Here is a 20171-nt window from a genome sequence, read left to right on the forward strand (position 1 = left end):
GAGCCCAGTAGTCAAGACCAGGCTGGGTGTGGTGGTGCATGCCTGTTGTCCCAGCTACTTGGGAGGCTAAGGTATGAGGATCACTTGAGGCTGGGAGGTTGAGGCCTCAGTAAGCTGTGATCACACCACTGCTGTCCAGCCTGGGTGACAAAGTGAGACCCTGTCTCATTAAAAAAAAAATTAATAATAATGTGAGTATTATATTGTTAGATTTCCTGATAATGATCAGTACTAATTGCTGGAATGAATTAATCTGGGATTTTTGGCATTTTATTCCTTTCATTTGGATTATATTTGCTAAATTTTACTTGGAATTCTTGCATTGATATTCATAAGTGAAATTGGTCCATTTTCTTTTCCTGTGCCATCTTTGTTCAGTTTGATATTAATGTTATTCTGACTTTTAAAAAAAGGAATGTAAAAATATCCTTCTTTCTCTATTTCTGGAATACTATAAATAGAGTTTTTAAAGATTTTGGAGATTTCACCTGAAAAACTACTTGGATGTGGCATGATTGGAGAGGTAGCCCTTGGACCATTTGGACTATTTTAAAATTCTTCCTATACTTACTGGTGTATTTTTCTTTCCCTCTTAAGGTCAATTTTGGTAATTTATGTATTTCTAGAAAATCATTTATTTCATCCAAATTTTCCAATTTATTTGTGAAAAGACGTATAAAGCCTTCATACTTCTAATTTGCTGTAGGTATATTTCTTTATAACTATCATAGTGAAATATTAGAAATAATCTCAAATGTCTAACAATAAGAGATTGGTTAAGTAAATCATGGCATATCCTTAAAATGGAATATTATGTATCCATAAAATTATGTTAGAAAAACAGTATTTAAAAAAGAATATTTATTATAGGCCAATCATGGTTGCTTACTCCTGTAATCCCAGCACTTTTGGAGGCTGAGGTGGGCAGATCACGAGATCAGGAGTTTGAGACCATCCTGGCCAGCATGGTGAAACTCTGTCTCTACTAAAAATACAAAAAATTAGCTGGGCATGGTGGTGTGCACCTGTAATCCCAGCTATTTGGAAGGCTGAGGCAGGAGAATTGCTTGAACCTGGGAGGTGGAGGTTGCAGTGAGCCAAGATCACACCACTGCACTGCAGCCTGGGTGACAGAGTGAGACTCCTTCTCAAAAAAAAAAAAAAAAAAAAAGAATATTTATTGACATAGATAAGTATTAACAGTATGTTTCAGAGTTACAAATTCTATGAATAACAATCTTAATTTTGAAAAAGTTCACATATACAGATAAGCTTATATATATATATATATGTATTTATTTATTTTTTTGAGATGGAGTCTTGCTCTGTTGGCCAGGCTGGAGTGCAATGGCACGATCTCGGCTCCCTGCAACCTCTGCCTCCTGGGTTCAAGCGATTCTCCCTGTCTCAGCCTCCCAAGTAGCTTGGATTATAGGCACCCACCACCACACCTAGCTAATTTTTTATATTTTCAGTAGGGACAGGGCTTCGCCATGTTGGCCAGGCCGGTCTCAAACTCCTGACCTCAGGCAATCTGCCCATCTCAGCCTCCCAAAGTCCTGGGATTACAGGTGTGAGCCACTGTGCCTGGACGATTTTTATATTTTATATACTTTCAGTATTGAAGGATTTTTTTTTCATGGAATGCTTCATGCGTTTGCATGTCATCCTTGCACAGGGATCATGCTGATCTCTGTATCATTCCAATTTTAGTATATATGCTGCCATAGTGAGCATGACGGAATTTTTCACATATCAGGCAAAGAAACAAAGCTGTTTTCATTTGGGGCAAAATAAAAACCCTCACAATTTTCATTAAATTTATTGCATAGTTAAGAAACCCCAGTGATGTGCATGGCAAAGTTAATCATTTTGATATTCTGACTTGCTGTGTAGGCTCTAAATGCATTTTGATGGTTAATTATCATCCTCAGGGGTTAAGAAATTCTAAAGATACATTTTAGTTCTAAGATGATCTTTCAATGGATCAACTAAAATGCAGAACTTATATTAAAATGTGCCATTATGCCTATCAAAGAACCCTCTAAGGATTTATATAGGAAACCCCATATAAAACCATTTATATTGCCTTGAAAATTAGTAGTCATCTGGATTATTAGACTGAGAATGTAGAAAGTTAATTTAGAGGAGAATGCTTGCTGCATTTTCCCAAAGAACTGTTATTTAAAAGATCTTTGCTTCTTTTTTTCTTCTCTAATAACTGCTCCCTCTGCCCGCTGACACCTTCCTCCTCCTCCTCCCCCGTGTCACCACATGGCCTCCATTTCTCACTGCTGTGCCTGCTCTTTTCTGAGCTCACACACCCCTTCTTATTTACCCTTCAGTCTTCTTTGGGACTCTGGAATCTGGGCCAGGTGCCAACTGACATTGTATTTTTATCTCAGAGTTATAAAGCCACGGGAATTGGGAATTCCACTAAAAACACTAACAAATTATGAACTTGGTTGCTGCTGAGGAAAAGGGCATTCTTTGATTTTGGGTTTTTCTTCTAGACAGAGTCTTGCTCTGTCACTCAGGCTGGCGTACAGGGGTACAACCATGGCCCACTGCAGTCTTGAACTGCTGGGCTCTAGGGATCTTCCCTCATCAGCCTCCGGAATAGCTGAGACTACAGATGTGTGCCACCATGCCCAGCTATTTTTTTTTTTTTAATTTTTTACAGAGGCAGAGTCTCACTATGTTGACCAGGCTGGTCTCAAACTCCTGGACTCAAGTGATTCTCATGCCTTAGCCTCCCAAAGTGCTAGATTATAGGCATGAACCACCGCCCATAGCTGATTTTTAAAAATTTTTATGTATGTCTTTTAGAGATGGGCACTTGCTCTGTTGCCCAGGCTGGAGCACAGTGGTATGATCATAGCTCACTGCAGCCTCAAACTCCGGACTCAAGTGATCCTTCTGCTTCAGCCTCCCAAGTAGCTGGGATTACAGGCATGAGGCATCACACCTGGCCTCCTTGCTTTAAAAAAGTGTTTTTATTGGGTAAAATACATATAATATGAAATTTACCATTTAACCATATATAAGTGGACAATTTAGCACCACTAAGTAAATTCACAATACTGTGTGACCATCACCACTATCTATTTCCAGTACTTTTTCACAATCTTAAACAGAAACTCTGTACTCTTTACACACTGACTCCTCATTCCCTCTCCCTCTGGACTCTGGTAACCTCTATTCTGCTTTCTGTCACTAGAAATTTGCCTATTCTAGACACTTATATATGTGGAATCATATAATATTTGTCTTTTTATGTCTGGCTTCTTTTGCTTAGCATGTTTTCAGGGTTTACGCATGTTGTAGCATGCATCAGAACGTGATTCCTTTTTAAGATTGAATAATATTCCACTGTATGGATAGATCACATTTTATCCATTCATCTCTTAGCGCAGCCTCTCTGCTTATCAAGCTCCTTTTCTTCTTTCAAATTTCAGCTTAAATGTCACCTCTGACATTCTCTTTCTTAGTACCCAATAAGCAAGTTTATTATTTCTGCTTGATTTCATGGCTTTCATTAGTCTCCCCTACTGGATTGTAAATCTGGGAGCTCAGTGACCATATAGGCTTCTTTAGCAGGATCTCACCAGCACCTGACAGTGCCTGGCATAGCCAAGGCCTGTGGAAGCACCTGGAGGTCCCCTCAAAAGGCACCGCAGACGATGGCAGGCATTGTGGAATGGGCTCCTGAATTGCCCCCCAGCTTATCGTGTGGTTGAGCCTTATAGAAACTCTTGCTCTCTTTTTGCTTGGTTTGTCCCCCAGCTTTATGTCTTTTCCCAGTTCCATACCTCCTTGCTTTGTCTTCTAGACCTTCATACTTGCTTCTATCTTGGCGTGACATCTCTGGGCTTTGACAAAGCAGAAACAGAGGCCTTGGGGCTGACCCCTGGTTTTCCCCGTATCGCTGTGTATGGCCCTTATAGGGTGGATGGCCCAGCATGATAGGCTCATTGCAGAGGCAGAGTTTTTCCTTTGAGTTGGTCAACAGAGTGGGACATGGTTTCCAAAGTCCAGTAACAGCAGAGCCTGATTCTCCAGAGGTGACCAGCACTTTAAGGTGTATAGATTGGTATTATTTAAGGTTAATAGATTGGTATATATTTCCCATTTCACAGAGGAGTTTAAGGACCAGGGTAAGGAAGTGACTTACTGTATGTCATGAGCTGTGCACCAAGAAGAGAGCCCAATACACTTTTGTAGAAGGCAGCCGCAGTCAGTGTGCCCTGGAGATGGGAGGTGATGATGAAAAAGCTGAAGAGCCCTAGAAGAGGGATGCCGAGACCAACATACCTTCATGCACTGTGTGGTATAGGACCCAGCCAGAAGGGTATTCATTGTTGCTGAGTCAACTCTTCATCTTTTGAGATTTTTATTAGCAGAGCCTGATTTATCTCTACAAAGATGGAAAGAGTCTGAAAAAGCTTCAACATTAATTGTACCACAGTTTAGTGCATTCAAACGAAGAGTGGCAGATACGTTTCATTGCATGACTGCCTGGATTTTTAGTGCTGGTGTGGAGAGGATCCTGAGGCCACATCCAGAATCAGCACAGACGAATGCTGTGATTAACTAACGATGCCACCATGGGTCAGGGAGGAGCGAGTGGGAGCACATTTACCTTGTGTACATCATCTGTGTTCCAGGTGATAGGATGTTTGTTCATTTGAAATAATTTTATGGACTGGGCATTGTGGCTTATACCTATAATCCTAGCACTTTGGGAGGCCAAGGAGGGAAGATTGCTTGAGGCCAGGAGTTCAAGACCAGCCTGGAAAACATAGTGAGATCTTATGTCTACAAAAAATAAAAAATTGTCTGGGCACAATGGCATGCATTTGTAGTCCCAGCTGCTTGGGAGGCTGAGGTGGGAGGATCACTTGAGCCCAGGAGTTCAAGGTTACAGTTAGCTGTGATCATGCCACTGCACTCCAGCCTGGGCAACAGGGGAACATGGTCTCTAAAATTTTTTTTAATTAAATAAATAAAAATAAAAAATAAATATTTTCTGGAACCTCACGATATACTTGATCTTTTAACACATTTTAAAAAACTGCATTGACTTACCTGTTGCATGCAGCAGCTCTACTGGGTTACACTTTTGCCAAGTAAATGCCATTAAAATATGTCTCCATATTTTTAAATGGTTGAAGTCATTTGAATGTGCAGAATGACTGATGACATTGGTTATAAGGCTGCCAACAGAGTGGGGACGACGCATGAGCCTATGGCTCAGAAAGATCTGTGTAAGTTTTGTCTGGAGCACTAACTAGTTGTGCAGCCACTTCTGAACCTCTCTAAACTCCAGTTTCCTTTTATAGAAGGGAATAAAATGGGGTTCATACCTTAGAGTTATCGTGAAGATTTAATGGATAACGAATAAAGTCCTTGGCCCTATGCCTGATGCAGAATGGATGGGGATCAATGTTACTGTCATGAACAAGTGGGCCATTTTCTAGTGATGAGTGGCAGGTCTCCTTATCAAAAATGTAAGATCTTTCTGAAACTTCTTACTCTAAAATGATAAGGCCTGAAGTTCTTCAGTTTTTACTTTAATGTATTTATTTATTTTCCATTCAGACATTCTATTTACAACTAGAACATTAACATGAAGAGTTTGAATGTTATCCTTTGAGAAAAAGACATATTCATAGGCAATTCAAAGCATTGCAAACATTATTGTCACCTCTGCAAATGGAAGATCATTACAAGAAATACGCTAAGCCCTTTTTTTCTCCGAACACTCATGCTTTTATGCACCCTACCACCTCCTCTGTAGTTCTGAAGTGTTTAGATTCCGGTGGTTCCCATACTAGACACTATTTGTTGATGATAAGTGTGATGTGAAAAGGAAAATTTTCTTTTTCCTCCAAATGAGCTTTCTCTATGAATATGATCTGAAGAAAATACCTTGTTAGTCAAGGCTACCAAAGTTCATGAAAGAATTTAGAATACAAAATGCATCAAAAAGTAATTTTTTTTCTTTCTATTGCTTTAAGAGCAAGTAGACTTTTGGGTGCTAATGAGCTCATTAGAGCAGTTAATAAACCACTCTTGAGAATGTGCTTCATGGCAAACTACAACCCTCTCATTTTTTTTTTTAATGCTTGCAATAACATTTTATTTTCTTTTCCTTCCTTCCTTCCTTCCTTCCTTCCTTTTTCTTTCTGTTTTTTTGAGACAGAGTTCGCTCTTGTCACCCAGGCTGCAGTGCAATGGCACAATCTCAACTCACTGCAACCTCTGCCTCTCAGCTTCAAGCGATTCTCCTGCCTCAGCTTCCTGAGTAGTTGGGATTACAGGTACCTGCCTCCATGGCTGGCTAAGTTTTGTATTTTTTGTACAGATAGGGTTTCACTGTGTTGGCAAGGCTGGTCTCGAATTCCTGGCCTCAGATGATCCTCCTACCTCAGCCTCCCAAAGTGCTGGAATTACAGGGGTGAGCCACTGTGCCTGGCCACATTTTAAAAAAATAATAATTTCAGCTTTTATTTTAGGTTTGGGGGAACACGTGCAAGTTTGTTACGAGGGTTTATTATGTGATGCTAAGATATGAATGATCCTGTCACCTATGTAGTGAACATGGTACCCAACAGTGAGTGTTTCGACCCTCTTCCTCCGTCCTCCTTCTAGTAGTCCCCTGTATCTATTGCTCTCATCTTTATGTCCATGAGTACCCAATGTTTAGCTCCCACTTAGATGTGAGAACATGTGGTATTTGATTGTCTGTTCCTGCATTAATATGCTTAGGATATTAGAATTTTCTGTTCCTGCATTAATATGCTTAGGATATTAGAAGTGGCCTCCAGCTGCATCCATGTTGCTGCAAAGGACATGATTTTATTCTTTTTATGGTTGTGTAGTATTCCATGGTGTACATGTACCACATTTTCTTTATCCAATCCACTATTGATGGGCACCTAGGTTAATTCCATGTCTTTGCTTTTGTGAATAGTGCAGCGATGAACATACAAGTGCATGTGTCCTTTTGATTGAACGATTTATTTTCTTTTTGATGTATATCCATCCAGTAATGGGATTGCTGGGTTGAATGGTAGTTCTGTTTTAAGCTCTTTGAGAAATCTCCAAATTACCTTCCATAGTGGCTGAATTAATTTACATTCCCACCAACAGTGTATAAGCGTTCCCTTTTCTCTGTAGCCTTACCAGCATCTGTTGTTTTTTGACATTTTAATAGTCATTCTGTCTGGTGTGAGGTGGAATCTCATTGTGGTTTTGATGTGCATTTCTCTGATGATTAGTGATGTGTAGCATTTTTCATATGTTTCTTGACCACTTGTGTGTCTTCTTTTGAGACATGTCTGTTTATGTGTTTTGCCCACTTTTTAATGGAGTTATTTGTTGTTTGCTTGTTGAATTAAGTTCCTTATAGATTTTGAATATTAGACCTTTGTCAGATGCACAGGTTGTGAATATTTTATACCATTCTGTAGGTTCTCGATTTCCTCTGTTATAGATTCTTTTGCTGTACAGAAGTTCCTTAATGAGGTCCCACTTGTCAACTTTTGTTTTATTTGCAATTGCTATTAAGGACTTAATAGTAAATTATTTCCCAAGGCTGATGTCCAGAATGGTGTTTTGTAGGTTTTCTTCTAGTATTCTTACAGTTTGTGGTCTTATATATAAGTCTTTAATCCATCTTGAATTAATTTTTATATGTGGCAAAAGGTAGGGGTCCAGTTTCATTCTTCTGCATATGACTAGCCAGCTATCCCAGCACCATTTATTGCATAGGGAGTCCTTTCCCCATTGCTTGCTATTGTTGATTTCTTTGTGGAAGATCAGATGACTGATCAAGTATGTGGCTTCATTTCTGGGTTCTCTATTCTGTTTCATTGACCTATTGGTCTATAGGTCTGTTTTTGTACCAGTACCATGCTGTTTTGGTTACTGTAGCCTTATAGTGTAGTTTGAAGTCCAGTAATATAATGCCCCTGGCTTTTTTTTTTTTTTTTCAGACATGAGGTCTCACTTGTGTTGCCCAGGGTGGAGTATGGTGGTGCGGTCATGGCTCACTACAGCCTCAAATTCTTGGACTTAAGGGATTTTCCTGCCTCAGTCTCTCAACTAGCTGGGACAACAGGCATTAGTTACCATGCCTGGCTAATTAAAACAATTTTTTATTTTTTTGGTAGAAACAGGGTCTTAACATGTTGCCCAGGCTGGTCTTGAACTGCTAGGCTTAAGTAATCCTTGTGCCTTGGCCTTCCCAAGTGCTAGCATTACAGGAGTGAGCCACCACGCCCACCCTTGTTCTTTCTGCTGTATAACATTTTTTAAGTTCAACCTGTTAGATATTGAGACATTAGATTCCAATTTCCACCATGAATGATATGTGTAATTTACTGTCCAAGGGATCCTGGAATGAGGGTCTAACTACAATAGTCAAATTCGTGGTTATATGCAGACATGCTGCAAGATGCATGAAACTTGAAGGTTAATCATGTTCAGTCAGTTCCTTAGGCCATGTTACTTACACAGGAACATCACAAAGACTAACGTTCAAAATAATGTTTATAATTCAAAGGACTGTAGGGGATATTTAAAAATACAGGGTCTATGCACAGCCCAGAAAGAGCTTACCATTTAGTGAGGGAGAAAACACTACCATAGATGAAACAAATGAAATAAGTGTAGGTGGCTTGCTGAATTATCTAATTTGAAACATAAGCATAGTGCAGACCCTGGTGTTAATCTTTCTGGGGTGTTTAGGCCCTTACAACCTACATTCCACTAATTTCCAGGTGATGTGTTAGCCTTCTGATTTGATTCTAAGGCGTGCTAGAGACTTATTTCTATGATCGTTGGATAAAGATGAAAACTGACTTGAATGTGATTTTCTTCAGTTTTTTGCACTTGCTTCTGCTCTTTTGCAAATCTTTACATATAGCACTTATTTTTCTGAGAAGGTTTTATTTTGGGGTCAATCTTAACAAGTGGAATAGGTCTATCTAATTCCTCTGGCAGTTGGCAAAATGTCTGCCTCAATTTACAGGCATCGTTGGTCACCGTTTTTCTTTCTCAGCTTGTTATTTATTGATCTCTAAACAGCCTTAGACGGAGCCTTTATATTAGTAGATTCTTTCTGTCATCAATCTATGTTATTGTGCTGATGTGTATAATAAACAGCAGCCAATATGGTTGACATTTGTGATACAGTCTGTTGTTGATTAGATGCCATAAGTTGCCTGTACCTTTCATCAAATTTCCTTCTGGAATATTTCCTTGGTAGAATATGAAAGCTAGCACTGTGGATAAACACTTTTATCTTCAAGATATGAGATATAAGTTATATTATAAATTTGGTCCTTGAAACCAGCACAACACATTCTCCCCCACTCCTCTGGGAGTCCTATTTTGAAGCTGATTATTTGAATAAAATCACAGACAGTGGGAGAGTAAGGAAAAATTCCCAGCCACGCTCATAATTAGTTGACTGTATTTCTGATGCAGATGCAAACGCTGTTACTTAATAACGCAATTAGCCAGAGAAACATGTGCTTTAATGAATGCCCCTATGCATATGCAATGCAAATTTGTGCTGCTTATTTTTTCCTTCCTGGGGGTATAAACTGCTTTTAAATGTTTATTTCCTTGTGACAGTAAGAGTTTTGGGGGGTTTTCATGTATTAAAAAGGATTTTATCTTTATTTCCTACCGTGGCCTCTGTTGAATTCATTTTTTGAGTATTTCTTAGTAGGGACTACCTACTTTCTTTCTTTCTTTTTTTGGGGGGGGGATGGAGTCTTGCTCTTGTCACCCAGGCTGGAGTGTAGTGGCACGATCTCGGCTCACTGTAACCTCTGCCTCCTGGGTTCAAGCAGTTCTCCTTCCTCTGAGTAGCTGGGATTACAGGCGTCCACTACCATGCCCAGCTAATTTTTTGTATTTTCAGTACAGATGGGGTTTCACCGTGTTCACCAGGATGGTCTCGATCTCCTGACCTCATGATCCACTTGCCTCAGTCTCCCAAAGTGTTGGGATTACAGGTGTGAGCCACTGTGCCCAGCTGGAACTACCCACTTTCTTGGATGTCATTTGATCTGAGCAGAAGTGGCAGTAGCTGGGAATATCTGTGACAGATGGGGTCATGTTCTAGGCAAGCCCCAGGCCAGACTCTAATGTCATACATAGGGTTAAACATCAGGCCAAGAGGTTTCAGGGAGTCACAGAGCTACAGAGAGATATCTATTTCCAGCAGTTCTCTTGCTCTGGGAAAGTTCTTGGAGACAAGATTGGGCAGGAAGTGTTGTCTCAGAACCCTTCCAGACTGACTTGAATGCTTATTCAGGCAACCTTTTCTCCTTAGGTTTTAGCTAACCTGTAAGGTTATAGAACTGAGTCAGGGCCTAGGTGGAGCCCTTCGTGGTGAAGCTGCCCAAATATAATAGACGTGGACTTTGGGATCACACAAACCACAGTTTGAATATCGGTTCTTTTACTAGTGGTATGACTTTTGAATGTGACTTAAGCTCTTAGGGCCTCTGTCTTCCAATCTGTAAACTATATGAGAAAAACCCATCTACCTTGTAGGATTTTCCTTTTTAAATTTTTTTTTGTTTTTTGGGGGGTACAGGGTCTCTGTCTTCTAGGTTGGAGTGCAGTATTGTGATCTTGGCTCACAGCAGCTTCCACCTCCTGGGCTCAAAGTGATTCTCCCACTTCATCCTCCCAAGCAGCTGGGACTACAGGCATGAGCCACCAATGCCTGGCTAGTTACTGTATTTTTTTGTAGAGATGGGATTTTGTCATGTTGCCCAGGCTGATCTTGAACTCCTGAGCTCAAAGTGATCTGCCCTCCTCAGCTTCCCAAAGTTCTGGGATTACAGGCATGAGCCATCTCACCTGACTACCTTATAGGATTTTCTGTAGGAATAAAGAAGGTAGTGTATATCTAGTAGACTACCTTGTGTTGGGTAGTATTTCTATGAATGCTATTATTATTATTGCCTCCCTCCCTCCCTCCCTTCCTTCTTTCCTTCCTCCCCCTTCCTTTCTTTTCCTTCCTTCCTTTCCCTTCCTTCCTTCTTCCTTTCTTTTCCTTTCTTTCATTTTTGAGATGGAGTCTTGCTCTATTGCCCAAGCTGGAATGCAGTGTTGCAATCTTGGCTCACTGTAACCTCTGCCTTCTAGGTTCAAGCAGTCCTCCTGCCTCAGCCTCCCAGGTAGCTGGGATTATAAGCATGCATCACCACACCTGACTGATTTTTGTATTTTTAGTAGAGACAGAGTTTCAGCATGTTTGCCAGGTTGGTCTTGAACTCCTGGGCTGAAGCAGTCCTCCTGCCTTGGCCTCCCAAAGTGTTGAGATTACAGGCATGAGCTACCATGCCCAGCTGAATGCTATTATTATTCAAATTATTGAGGCCTGAACAGGTTTCTTATAATTCCCTAGCACAAGATTGACACTGGATTTTGGGGGCTTTTTCTCAGCTCTCATTACTTGGTGTTTGGTACATGCGAATTACCTGTGTCGGATAATAAATATAGAAGTAATGTCTGTCCTGTTATTTGGCCTTATGATCTACTGATGTCTGGTTTCTTCCTGAGGGGCTGTTGGCACATCATAGCAGCATTTACTGCATCTTGAACTGAGATAAAGTAGTAGCAAGCTATCAATGAACAACTGTGTAAAACATACAGTTTTAAGTGGGCCTCGTGGAGGTACAAGAATTATAAGACAAAGACTCTGTCCTTGAGGAACTGTCCATATATTTGGGAAGACATGTATTCATAAAAAGACACAAATCGGCAAGGCAGGAAATAAAGGTCATATGAACAGTATAGATAATACTAGTATAAGAATAGATAATACTCAGCTGAGTGGTGGCTCATGCCTATAATCCTAGCACTTTGGGAGGGCAAGATGGGCAGATTTCATGAGCTCAGGAGTTTGAGAACAGGGGACAACATGGAAAAACCCCATATTTACAAAAAATACAAAAAGTATCCATGTGTGATGGTACACGTGTGAAGTCCCAGCTACTTGGGAGGCTGAGCTGGGAGGATCACTTGAGCCCAGGAGGTCGAAGCTGTGGTGAGCTGTGATTGTGCCACTGCACTCCAGCCTTGGCAACAGGAGTAAGACCCTGTCTGAAAAGAAAGCAAAAAAACCCAGAACAAAAGAAAGAATAGGTAACACTGTATACTTCTTAAATCTCTAAGTGCAGGTAATAGTCTTGATTCCACCTCCCTTTTCCCCTTTTCACCTCACATCCAATATGTCACCAAGAACATTCAGTTCTGCTTCCAGAATACATCACAAATCCGTCTCTTCTTTCCATTTCCATCCCCTCTGAAGTCCATCCAAGACCTCATCATCTCTCTGTTGGACTACTGCTGTAGACCCTGGCTGATGTTTCTTCTTTTATTCCTATTCTTCTCCCAACCTTTCTCTACTAACAGCTGATGTGGTCTTTTAAAAACCTAAATCAGATTTTTCATTCCCTTACTTAAAACCCAACAAGAGCTTCAGTTGCTTTTAAAATAAAGCCCAAGATTTATAAGGCCCTGTGTGGTTAGGCTCTGCTTTTTTCTGCACCTTCATCTCATGCCAGTCTCCCTCTCACTAACTATGCTCCAGCCATGCAGGTGGCTTTTCCCTTTTTGGAACCCACCGAGAGCTTTCTTACCGCAGGGTCTTTGCATTGGTTCTTTCATTTGATTGAAATATTCTTCCTCTAGTCCCAAACATGGCTTGCTCATTCTCATCCTTCAGGTCGTCCTATTGTATGTGTTATTTCTTCAGAGAGATCAAATCATTCTGACTACTCTATTTAAAACGTTTTTCTGGGAGGATTGCTTGAGATCAGGAGTTTGAGACCAGCCAGGCCAACAGGATGAAATCCTGTCTCTACTGAAAATACAAAATAAGCTGGGCATGGTGGCAGCCGCCTATAATCCTAGCTACTCAGGAGGCTGAGGCAGGAGAATTGCCTGAATCTGGGAGACGGAGATTGCAGTGAGCCGAGATTGCACCACTGTACTCCAGTCTGGGCAACGAGTGAGACTTCATCCAAAATAAAAAATAAAATAAAATAAAATAAAATAAATTGAAGGCCGGGCATGGTGGCTCATGCCTGTAATTCTAGCACTTTGGGAGGCCAAGGCAGGCAGATCACTTGAGCTCAGGAGTTCAAGACTAGCCTGGGCAACATGGCAAAAACCCATTTCTACTAAAAATACAAAAAATTAGCCAGGTATAGTGGTGCATGCCTGTAGTCCCAGCTACTTGGGAGGCTGAGGCACAAGAATTACTTGAACCCGGGAGACAGAGATTGCAAGGAGCCGAGATCGTGCCACTGCACTCCAGCTTGGGAGACAGAGTGAGATTCTGTCTCAAACAAACAAACAAACAAACAAAACACACACACAACTCCCCCGCGACCCGCCCTGCAAAAAAAAAAAAAGTTTTTTCAAAGCTGAGGCCAGTAGGATCACTTGAGTCCAAGAGTACGAGACCAGCCTGGGCAACAGAGAGAGACCCTGTCTCTACAAAAAACCCGAAAAATTAGCTGGGCCTGGTGGTACATGCCTGTGGTCCTAGCGCCTCAGGAGGCTGAGGTGGGAGGATCGCTTGAGCCTGGGAGGTCAAGGCTGTGGTGAGCTGTGATGGCACCACTGCACGCCAGCCTGGGCAATAGAGTGAGATCACCTCAACAACAATGACAGTTTTCTCCATTCTATCACTTAATAATAATTGTTATTATTATTCCTACATAACATTTACTACTATCACAGTTATGTGTTGACTTACTTTTTTTTTGTCTATTGACTCTCCCTAAGCTCCATGAGGGCAGAAATCTTACCCATTTTGTTCACTGCTATAGTAACTAGCATGTATGAGGCATTCAATAAATATAGGAATAAATAAACAAATGAACATGGATCATAACAGTTCAGAGGAAGACAGGATTCCTCTTCTGTTAGTCAGTTCAGGCTGGGAAGGACTTTGCTCAGTGTGAGGGAGACAGAGTGTACCTGGAGAAGAAGGTGTGAGTGCAAAAGCAGAGGAGAGTAAGCTGAGATGGGATGTGCAGGGACTGTAGAATTGCAGGGTTGGAACAGCTTTTTTTCCTTTTTCAGATGGAGTCTCACTCTGTTGCTGAGGCTGGAGTGCAGTGGCACGATCTCAACTCACTGCAACCTGTGCCTCCTGGGTTCAAGTGATTCTTGTGCCTCAGTCTCCTGAGTAGCTGGGATTACAGGCTTATGCCACCACATCCAGTTAATTTTTGTATTTTTAGTAGACAGGGTTTCTCCATGTTAACCAGGCTGATCTTGAACTCCCAGTCTCAAGTGATCTGACTGTCTTGGCTTCCCAAAGTGCTGGGATTACAGGTGTGAGCCACTGAGCCTGGCTGACTTTCAAGAAGCAGTGGGTGTAGGGAAAGGAATACGACTGACCTTGCCTTCAACTCCTTGCCTTCCCATAATTGCCTGTGTAACTTTGGATGTGTCATTTAATTTTGAGTTGTCTTCACCTGTACAGTGGGGAAAGTAACCCTTAACATGGACGGTTATTGTGAATAGTAACACTTTATACTTAGGATCCTATTGGAATGCATGTGATGACAAATGGTAGCCATTTGTACCAGGATTTCATTCAGATTCTCAGCTGAGGGAGTGCACCAAAATCAAACTTGGAGCTTTGTAGAAACATGGATACCAAGAACCCAGTGCAGTACTACTGAATAAGAAGAGTTAACTGTGGGTAGGGGTTTAAAAATCTGATTTAGGTTTTTAAAAGACCACATCCAGCACATGCGTTTTTCTAAAGTTTCCCAGGGGATTCAGATGTATAGCTGTTAGAACCATGCATTTAATCCAAGCCATGCCGGAATCCTCTCTAAATATCTCTTGCTGAGGGATTGTCCAACTTGAATAGCTCTGTTAATGGGGAGCTCACAGAGCCACAGATCCAGGCTGCTTCCCAACCGGGCATCCACCTGAGCCTTTGAGCCTTAATCCCTAGAGAACAAGTTATTGATTTCTTATCAATTGGGTGATATTTGGTAATAATTTAAAAAAAAATCTTGCACTCCCAACTAAAGTCATCATGCCTTCCAGTATTCTTGGTCACGTCCAAGATGGAAGCCAATCTAGTTCTCTTTCATACTTTCATCCCTTTCGTATTTGTGCTTCTTCCCTAATCCAATGATTTGTTGCTGGGTTCCCTCCCAGACTTCTCCACTGAGCACTTTAACCTTCCACCTTCAGTGTGCATGGACCTATACCTCCAACCTCTTTAGTGATTTTCCCTCTACTTCCTGCTGTAACTGAACTCTGTCTTAAATTAGAAGATGTTTCAGATGTCAACAATGACTAGGCAGTCTTATGAAATATTAACCATCTGTTTGGTTGGTTGCTTGTGTACACACAAATACATTCATTCTTGGAATGCCTGGGACCATTAAACATGTCTAAAGATTTGATGCTGGGAAAACAAGATGAGGGCCAAGGGGTCTTGTGTCTGGTGACTATGCATGAAAAGTGAACAAAAGTTTGCCCCAAAGTTTGTGGGCAAACATGGGACATGAGAGGTAGACAGGGTTGGAAATTAGATGAGATCCTGCTCTGGGAAGTCTTCCTCCTGGAAATAACTCTGGAGTCCTGCAACAGATCAAGCATCCATAATAAGATGGAAAAGAGGGCAATTCCATTAAATCCATGCATTCTGTATCTGAGGCTTATTTAAAAGAAGCCATCTATTTCTAAGGCCAAGGATGGTTGATGGGGATATGGGAACAGGTTATATAATTTTCTCTAGTTTGAATGCTGTTATTTCAATAAAAGGACTTCTGTTTAAAAAGCCTCGTTGTCAGAAGGGCTTAATTTTCTTGGCTTTCTACAGATTGGGGAGAAAATTAAAAATCAGAATGAATGCCATAAGTTTTTTTCTTTTTTTCTCTCACTATGGCAGAACAGATTTTTTTTTTCTTTCTGTATTTTGGTGTAACTTGGACTATTGGTTACATTAGAAATTATTATAACCATCTTATTATATATTTATTATACTTTATTGAATAACATTGTATCCATGAGCACTATTGTATAACATGAAGCACTAGTATGCTCTACCTCTTCCTATCAACTCACTGCTCTGGTTTTATTGAAATAATTTGAAATTTTATTTTTAGTATTCCTTTACATTGTTCAGCTTTTAGTTCTATAATCCTTTACTAATAGTTATATCAAGCTCTGCAATCACAATTAAATGATTATGGAGACTTATCCGTACAGCTTGCTGATTTCATTGCTCCTTGGTGTTTTTTTCTAAAACCTGTCCACCCTGCACACTTATTCTTACGATATTTGTTCTGATTCATCTTTTTGATTTTTTTCCCCAGGAAAGATACATGGATAGATTTTTTAAAAATTCTAAAATATCTGAAAATATCTTTCTTGGGCTCTTAAGTAAAGTATAGTTTGGCTGGGTCTAGAATGGTCATGTCATAATCTTTTACCTTTAGATAGTTCTTTGTAAATATTTAATTGTCTTTTAGTAGTCAGAGTTTAGAAAAAAAATTTCCTATCAATTTTGTAATTCTGGGTTTGTATCCTCCTATGCAACTGATTTATTTTCTTTGAAAGGTACATATAAGTTGAACCTTTAGGAGATAAATACTTTCTCCATTAATTTGCTTTAAAAAGTTCAGACATTTTGAATATAGTCTATTTAACAATCAGTTGGCAATAATTGCTACAGTTGCATTAGCATCTATTCTGGAGTTGATAAGCTGAAGATACATAGTAAAATGTACCAGAGAACTGTAGTATTTGAAAGAACCCTAAGATATATTATTTCATAGACCAAGAAATTCTTTTTTTTTTTTTTTTGAGGTGGAGTTTTGCTCTTGTTGCCCAGGCTGGAGTGCAATGGCGAGATTTTGGCTCACCGCAACCTCCGCCTCCTGGGTTCAAGCAATTCTCCTGGCTCAGCCTCCCAAGTAGCTGGGCTTACAGGCATGTGCCACCATGCCTGGCTAATTTTGTATTTTGGGTAAAGATGGGGTTTCTCCATGTTGGTCAGGCTGATCTCGAACTCCCAACCACAGGTGATCTGCCCGCCTCGGCTTCCCAAAGTGCTAGGATTACAGGCATGAGCCACTGCACCCAGACTGGAATTCTTCATAAGTAAATAATCTCATAATTTGACTATTTTCTATGTGTGCGTGTTTGGAAATTTTATTAAATTCAGACATACATACATTGGATTATTTGATGGGATTAGTGTTTTCTCTTTTCTCAATTGAGTGGCCTCTATCACTATTAAATATTTATTTTAAAGATAAGAATTGTAGGGCTGGAAGTCAGGGCTTACAACCAGTGATGTGTTGGTTCCCCATTGCAGAGATCAACTGTGGCAACCCTCCAGAAATGCGGCATGCCATCTTGGTAGAAAATCACAGCTCCAGGCTGGGTGGTGTGGCTCGCTACGTCTGTCAGGAGGGCTTTGAGAGCCCTGGAGGAAAGATCACTTCTGTTTGCACAGAGAAAGGCACCTGGAGAGAAAGCACTTTAACATGCACAGGTACAGATTCTGTTCTTCTAGGCTCCTGATACCCAGGAACAAAACAGCCAGCGGAAGCTGAGGGCCTAAAACGATCTGATTGCTGCTTCACTCTACGTACTCTGCCCAACTCTGCTATTTACCTAGTTGTGCACCTGGCTTTAGATTTGTCAGCTAAATCCTGAAGATTTAGAGGGTGGATTGGGAAAATAAGTTGGATAGAAAATATGCATCCATCTCTTGAGACTTACCTTAAATCGCTGTGATTCCTGTCTCCTCTGCTTGGCTGGCTGAGAAATTTTTCTCCATGAACCATTTCCTCAGAGGGGCATACTCCTAACTTAACATCTGTTGACCACTTTTCAGAGAAAAGGTGGTATGATGAAAAATTGTTTTTTAATGTTTATTAATTATGTTAACACACATAAAACATAAAATTTGTCATCTAATATAGTTTTATTTTATTTTATTTTATTTTATTTTGAGATGGAGTCTTGTTCTGTCACCCAGGCTGGAGTGCACTGGTGCGATCTCAGCTCACTAGAACTTCTGCTTCCCGGGTTCAAGTGATTCCCCTGCCTCAGCCTCCCAAGTAGCTGGGATTACAGGTGCCCGCCAACATACCCAGTTAATTTTTATATTTTGAGTAGAGATGGGTTTCACTATGTTGCACAGGCTGGTCTCGAACTCCTGGCCTCAAGTGATCTGCCTGCCTAGGCCCAAAGTGCTGGGATTACAGGTGTGAGCCACCGACCCTGGCTTACCGTCTAATATAGTTTGGATGTTTGTCTCCTCCATATCTCATGCTGAAATGTGGTCTCCAATGTTGGAGGTGGGGCCTGGCAGGAAGTGTTTGGGTCATGGGGGTGGATCACTCAGGAATGGCTTTGTGTCCTCCCCTTGGTGATGAGTTCTTGCTCTTAGTTCACATGAAAGCTGGTTGTTAAAAGGAGCCCGGTACCTCCTTCTCTCTCTCTCTCACTCCCTCTCCTGCCATGTGACATGCTTGCTCCCTCTTCGCCTTCTGCCACGATTGTCAACTTACCAAGGCCCTCACCAGAAGCAGATGTTGGTGCCATGTTTCCTGTACAGCCTGCAGCACCATGAGCCAGATAAACATATTTTCTTTATAAATTACCTAGTCTCAGGTATTCCTTTATAGCAACATGAAACTGATGAGTACACCATCTTACCTATTTCTAAGTGTGCTATGTATACTATAGTATATATGTTTATGTATACTCATGTTGTTGCACAACCAATCACCAGAACTGTTTTATCTTGCAAAACTGAAGCTCTGCACCCATTAAACAACAACTCCCCATTCACCCCTCCACACAGCCCCTGGAACATCACCATTCTACTTTGTGTCTCTTGTGAATTTGACTGCTGTAGGTGTCTCATGTGGTACTTGTCCATTTGAGACTGGCTTATTTCACTAAGCATAATGTCTTTAAGATTCATCCATGTTTTAACCTGTGTCAGCATTTCCTTTCTTCTTAAGACTAAATAATAGTCCATTGTGTGAGTATCCCATGTTTTGTTTATCCATTCATCTATTGATGGACACTCACGTATGTTCCATTTTTTGACTCTTATGAATAATACTACTACGAAATGTATGTACAAATATCTCTTTGAGACCCTGTTTTCAATTCTTTTGGATATATATCCAGAATTGGAATTGCTGGTGAAAAGGATTTTTGAGGCCAGGTACAGTGGCTTATGCATGTAATCCCTGCACTTTGGGAGGCTGAGGCAGGTGGATCACTTGAGGTCAGAGGTTTGAGACCAGCCTAGCCAACATGCTGAAACCCCATCTCTACTAATAATACAAAAATTAGCTGGGTGCATTGGCTTACACCTGTAATCCCAGCACTTTGGGAGGCCAAGGCAGGAGGACTGCTTGAGGCCAGGAGTTCAAGACCAGCCTGGGTGACATAGTGAGACCCCATCTCTACAAAAAATTAAAAATTTGTCAGGTGTGGTGGCGCACGCCTGTAGTCCCAGCTACTTGGGTGGCTGAGGCAGGAGAATCACTTGAACCCAAGAGACAGTGGTAAGCCAAGATCATGCCCCTGCACTCCAGCCTGGGCAACAGAGTGAGACTCTGTCTCAATGAAAAAAAGGAGTTTTGAGACTTCAGTTCATATTCTAGCAATGCCATATATTAGCTGTATGTCATTAGGCAAGGCTTTCAGAGCCTAGGTTTCCTCATCTATAAAAGGGGGAAATAAAGTCTGTCTTTCTTACTTCAAAGAGTGTTGAGAAGGCATCAAATGAGATAATCTATGGGGCACATTTTAGAAAGCTAAAAGCACCATGCACATGTTAGTCTTTTTCCTCAAGTTGTTAGCCTCACGTGAAGACCTTCTCATGAGTCAGAAGTGTGCACTTCTACATGATTCATTTCACACCTCTGCCTCCGAGGGACAAGGTGAGAAAAGGCAGTGATTCTTACCATTTGTGATGGTTGATCAGAACGTGTGACAAATGGTTGTCACATAGTCCCTGGGAATATATTTCTGGCTGTTGACTTGCTTGGCTCTGAAGACAGGTCTCTGAAGAGTGAAATCTCCAGGAACTTTGATCTGGGTCTCTGGTTTGACTAGCAGCA

The 20171-nt window shown here is 41.0% G+C and overlaps 1 protein-coding gene and 1 non-coding gene across 7 annotated transcripts in view; one reads left to right on the forward strand and one right to left on the reverse strand.

Annotated features, from left to right (window-relative positions):
• SUSD1 (sushi domain containing 1) overlaps positions 1-20171 on the forward strand; it is a 149267-nt gene that overhangs the window by 42667 nt on the left and 86429 nt on the right. For 5 of the 6 annotated variants that reach the window (XM_064378928.1, XM_064378930.1, XM_064378932.1 and 2 more), the window contains one exon: positions 17396-17575. The exons of the other annotated variant lie outside the window; for it this stretch is intronic. In XM_064378928.1, coding sequence (XP_064234998.1) covers positions 17396-17575 — 180 coding nt within the window. The remainder of the gene's footprint in view (positions 1-17395; positions 17576-20171) is intronic. 6 annotated transcript variants of the gene reach the window in all.
• LOC135277375 (U6 spliceosomal RNA) lies at positions 1634-1737 on the reverse strand. Its single transcript, XR_010344984.1, has one exon. It is a non-coding gene; the product is annotated as a U6 spliceosomal RNA (small nuclear RNA).

The sequence above is a fragment of the Aotus nancymaae genome, unplaced genomic scaffold (genome assembly GCF_030222135.1).
Source record: "Aotus nancymaae isolate 86718 unplaced genomic scaffold, 86718_ANA_hifiasm-v0.15.2.pri h1tg000003l, whole genome shotgun sequence".
In the NCBI taxonomy this organism is placed as follows: Eukaryota; Metazoa; Chordata; class Mammalia; order Primates; family Aotidae; genus Aotus; species Aotus nancymaae.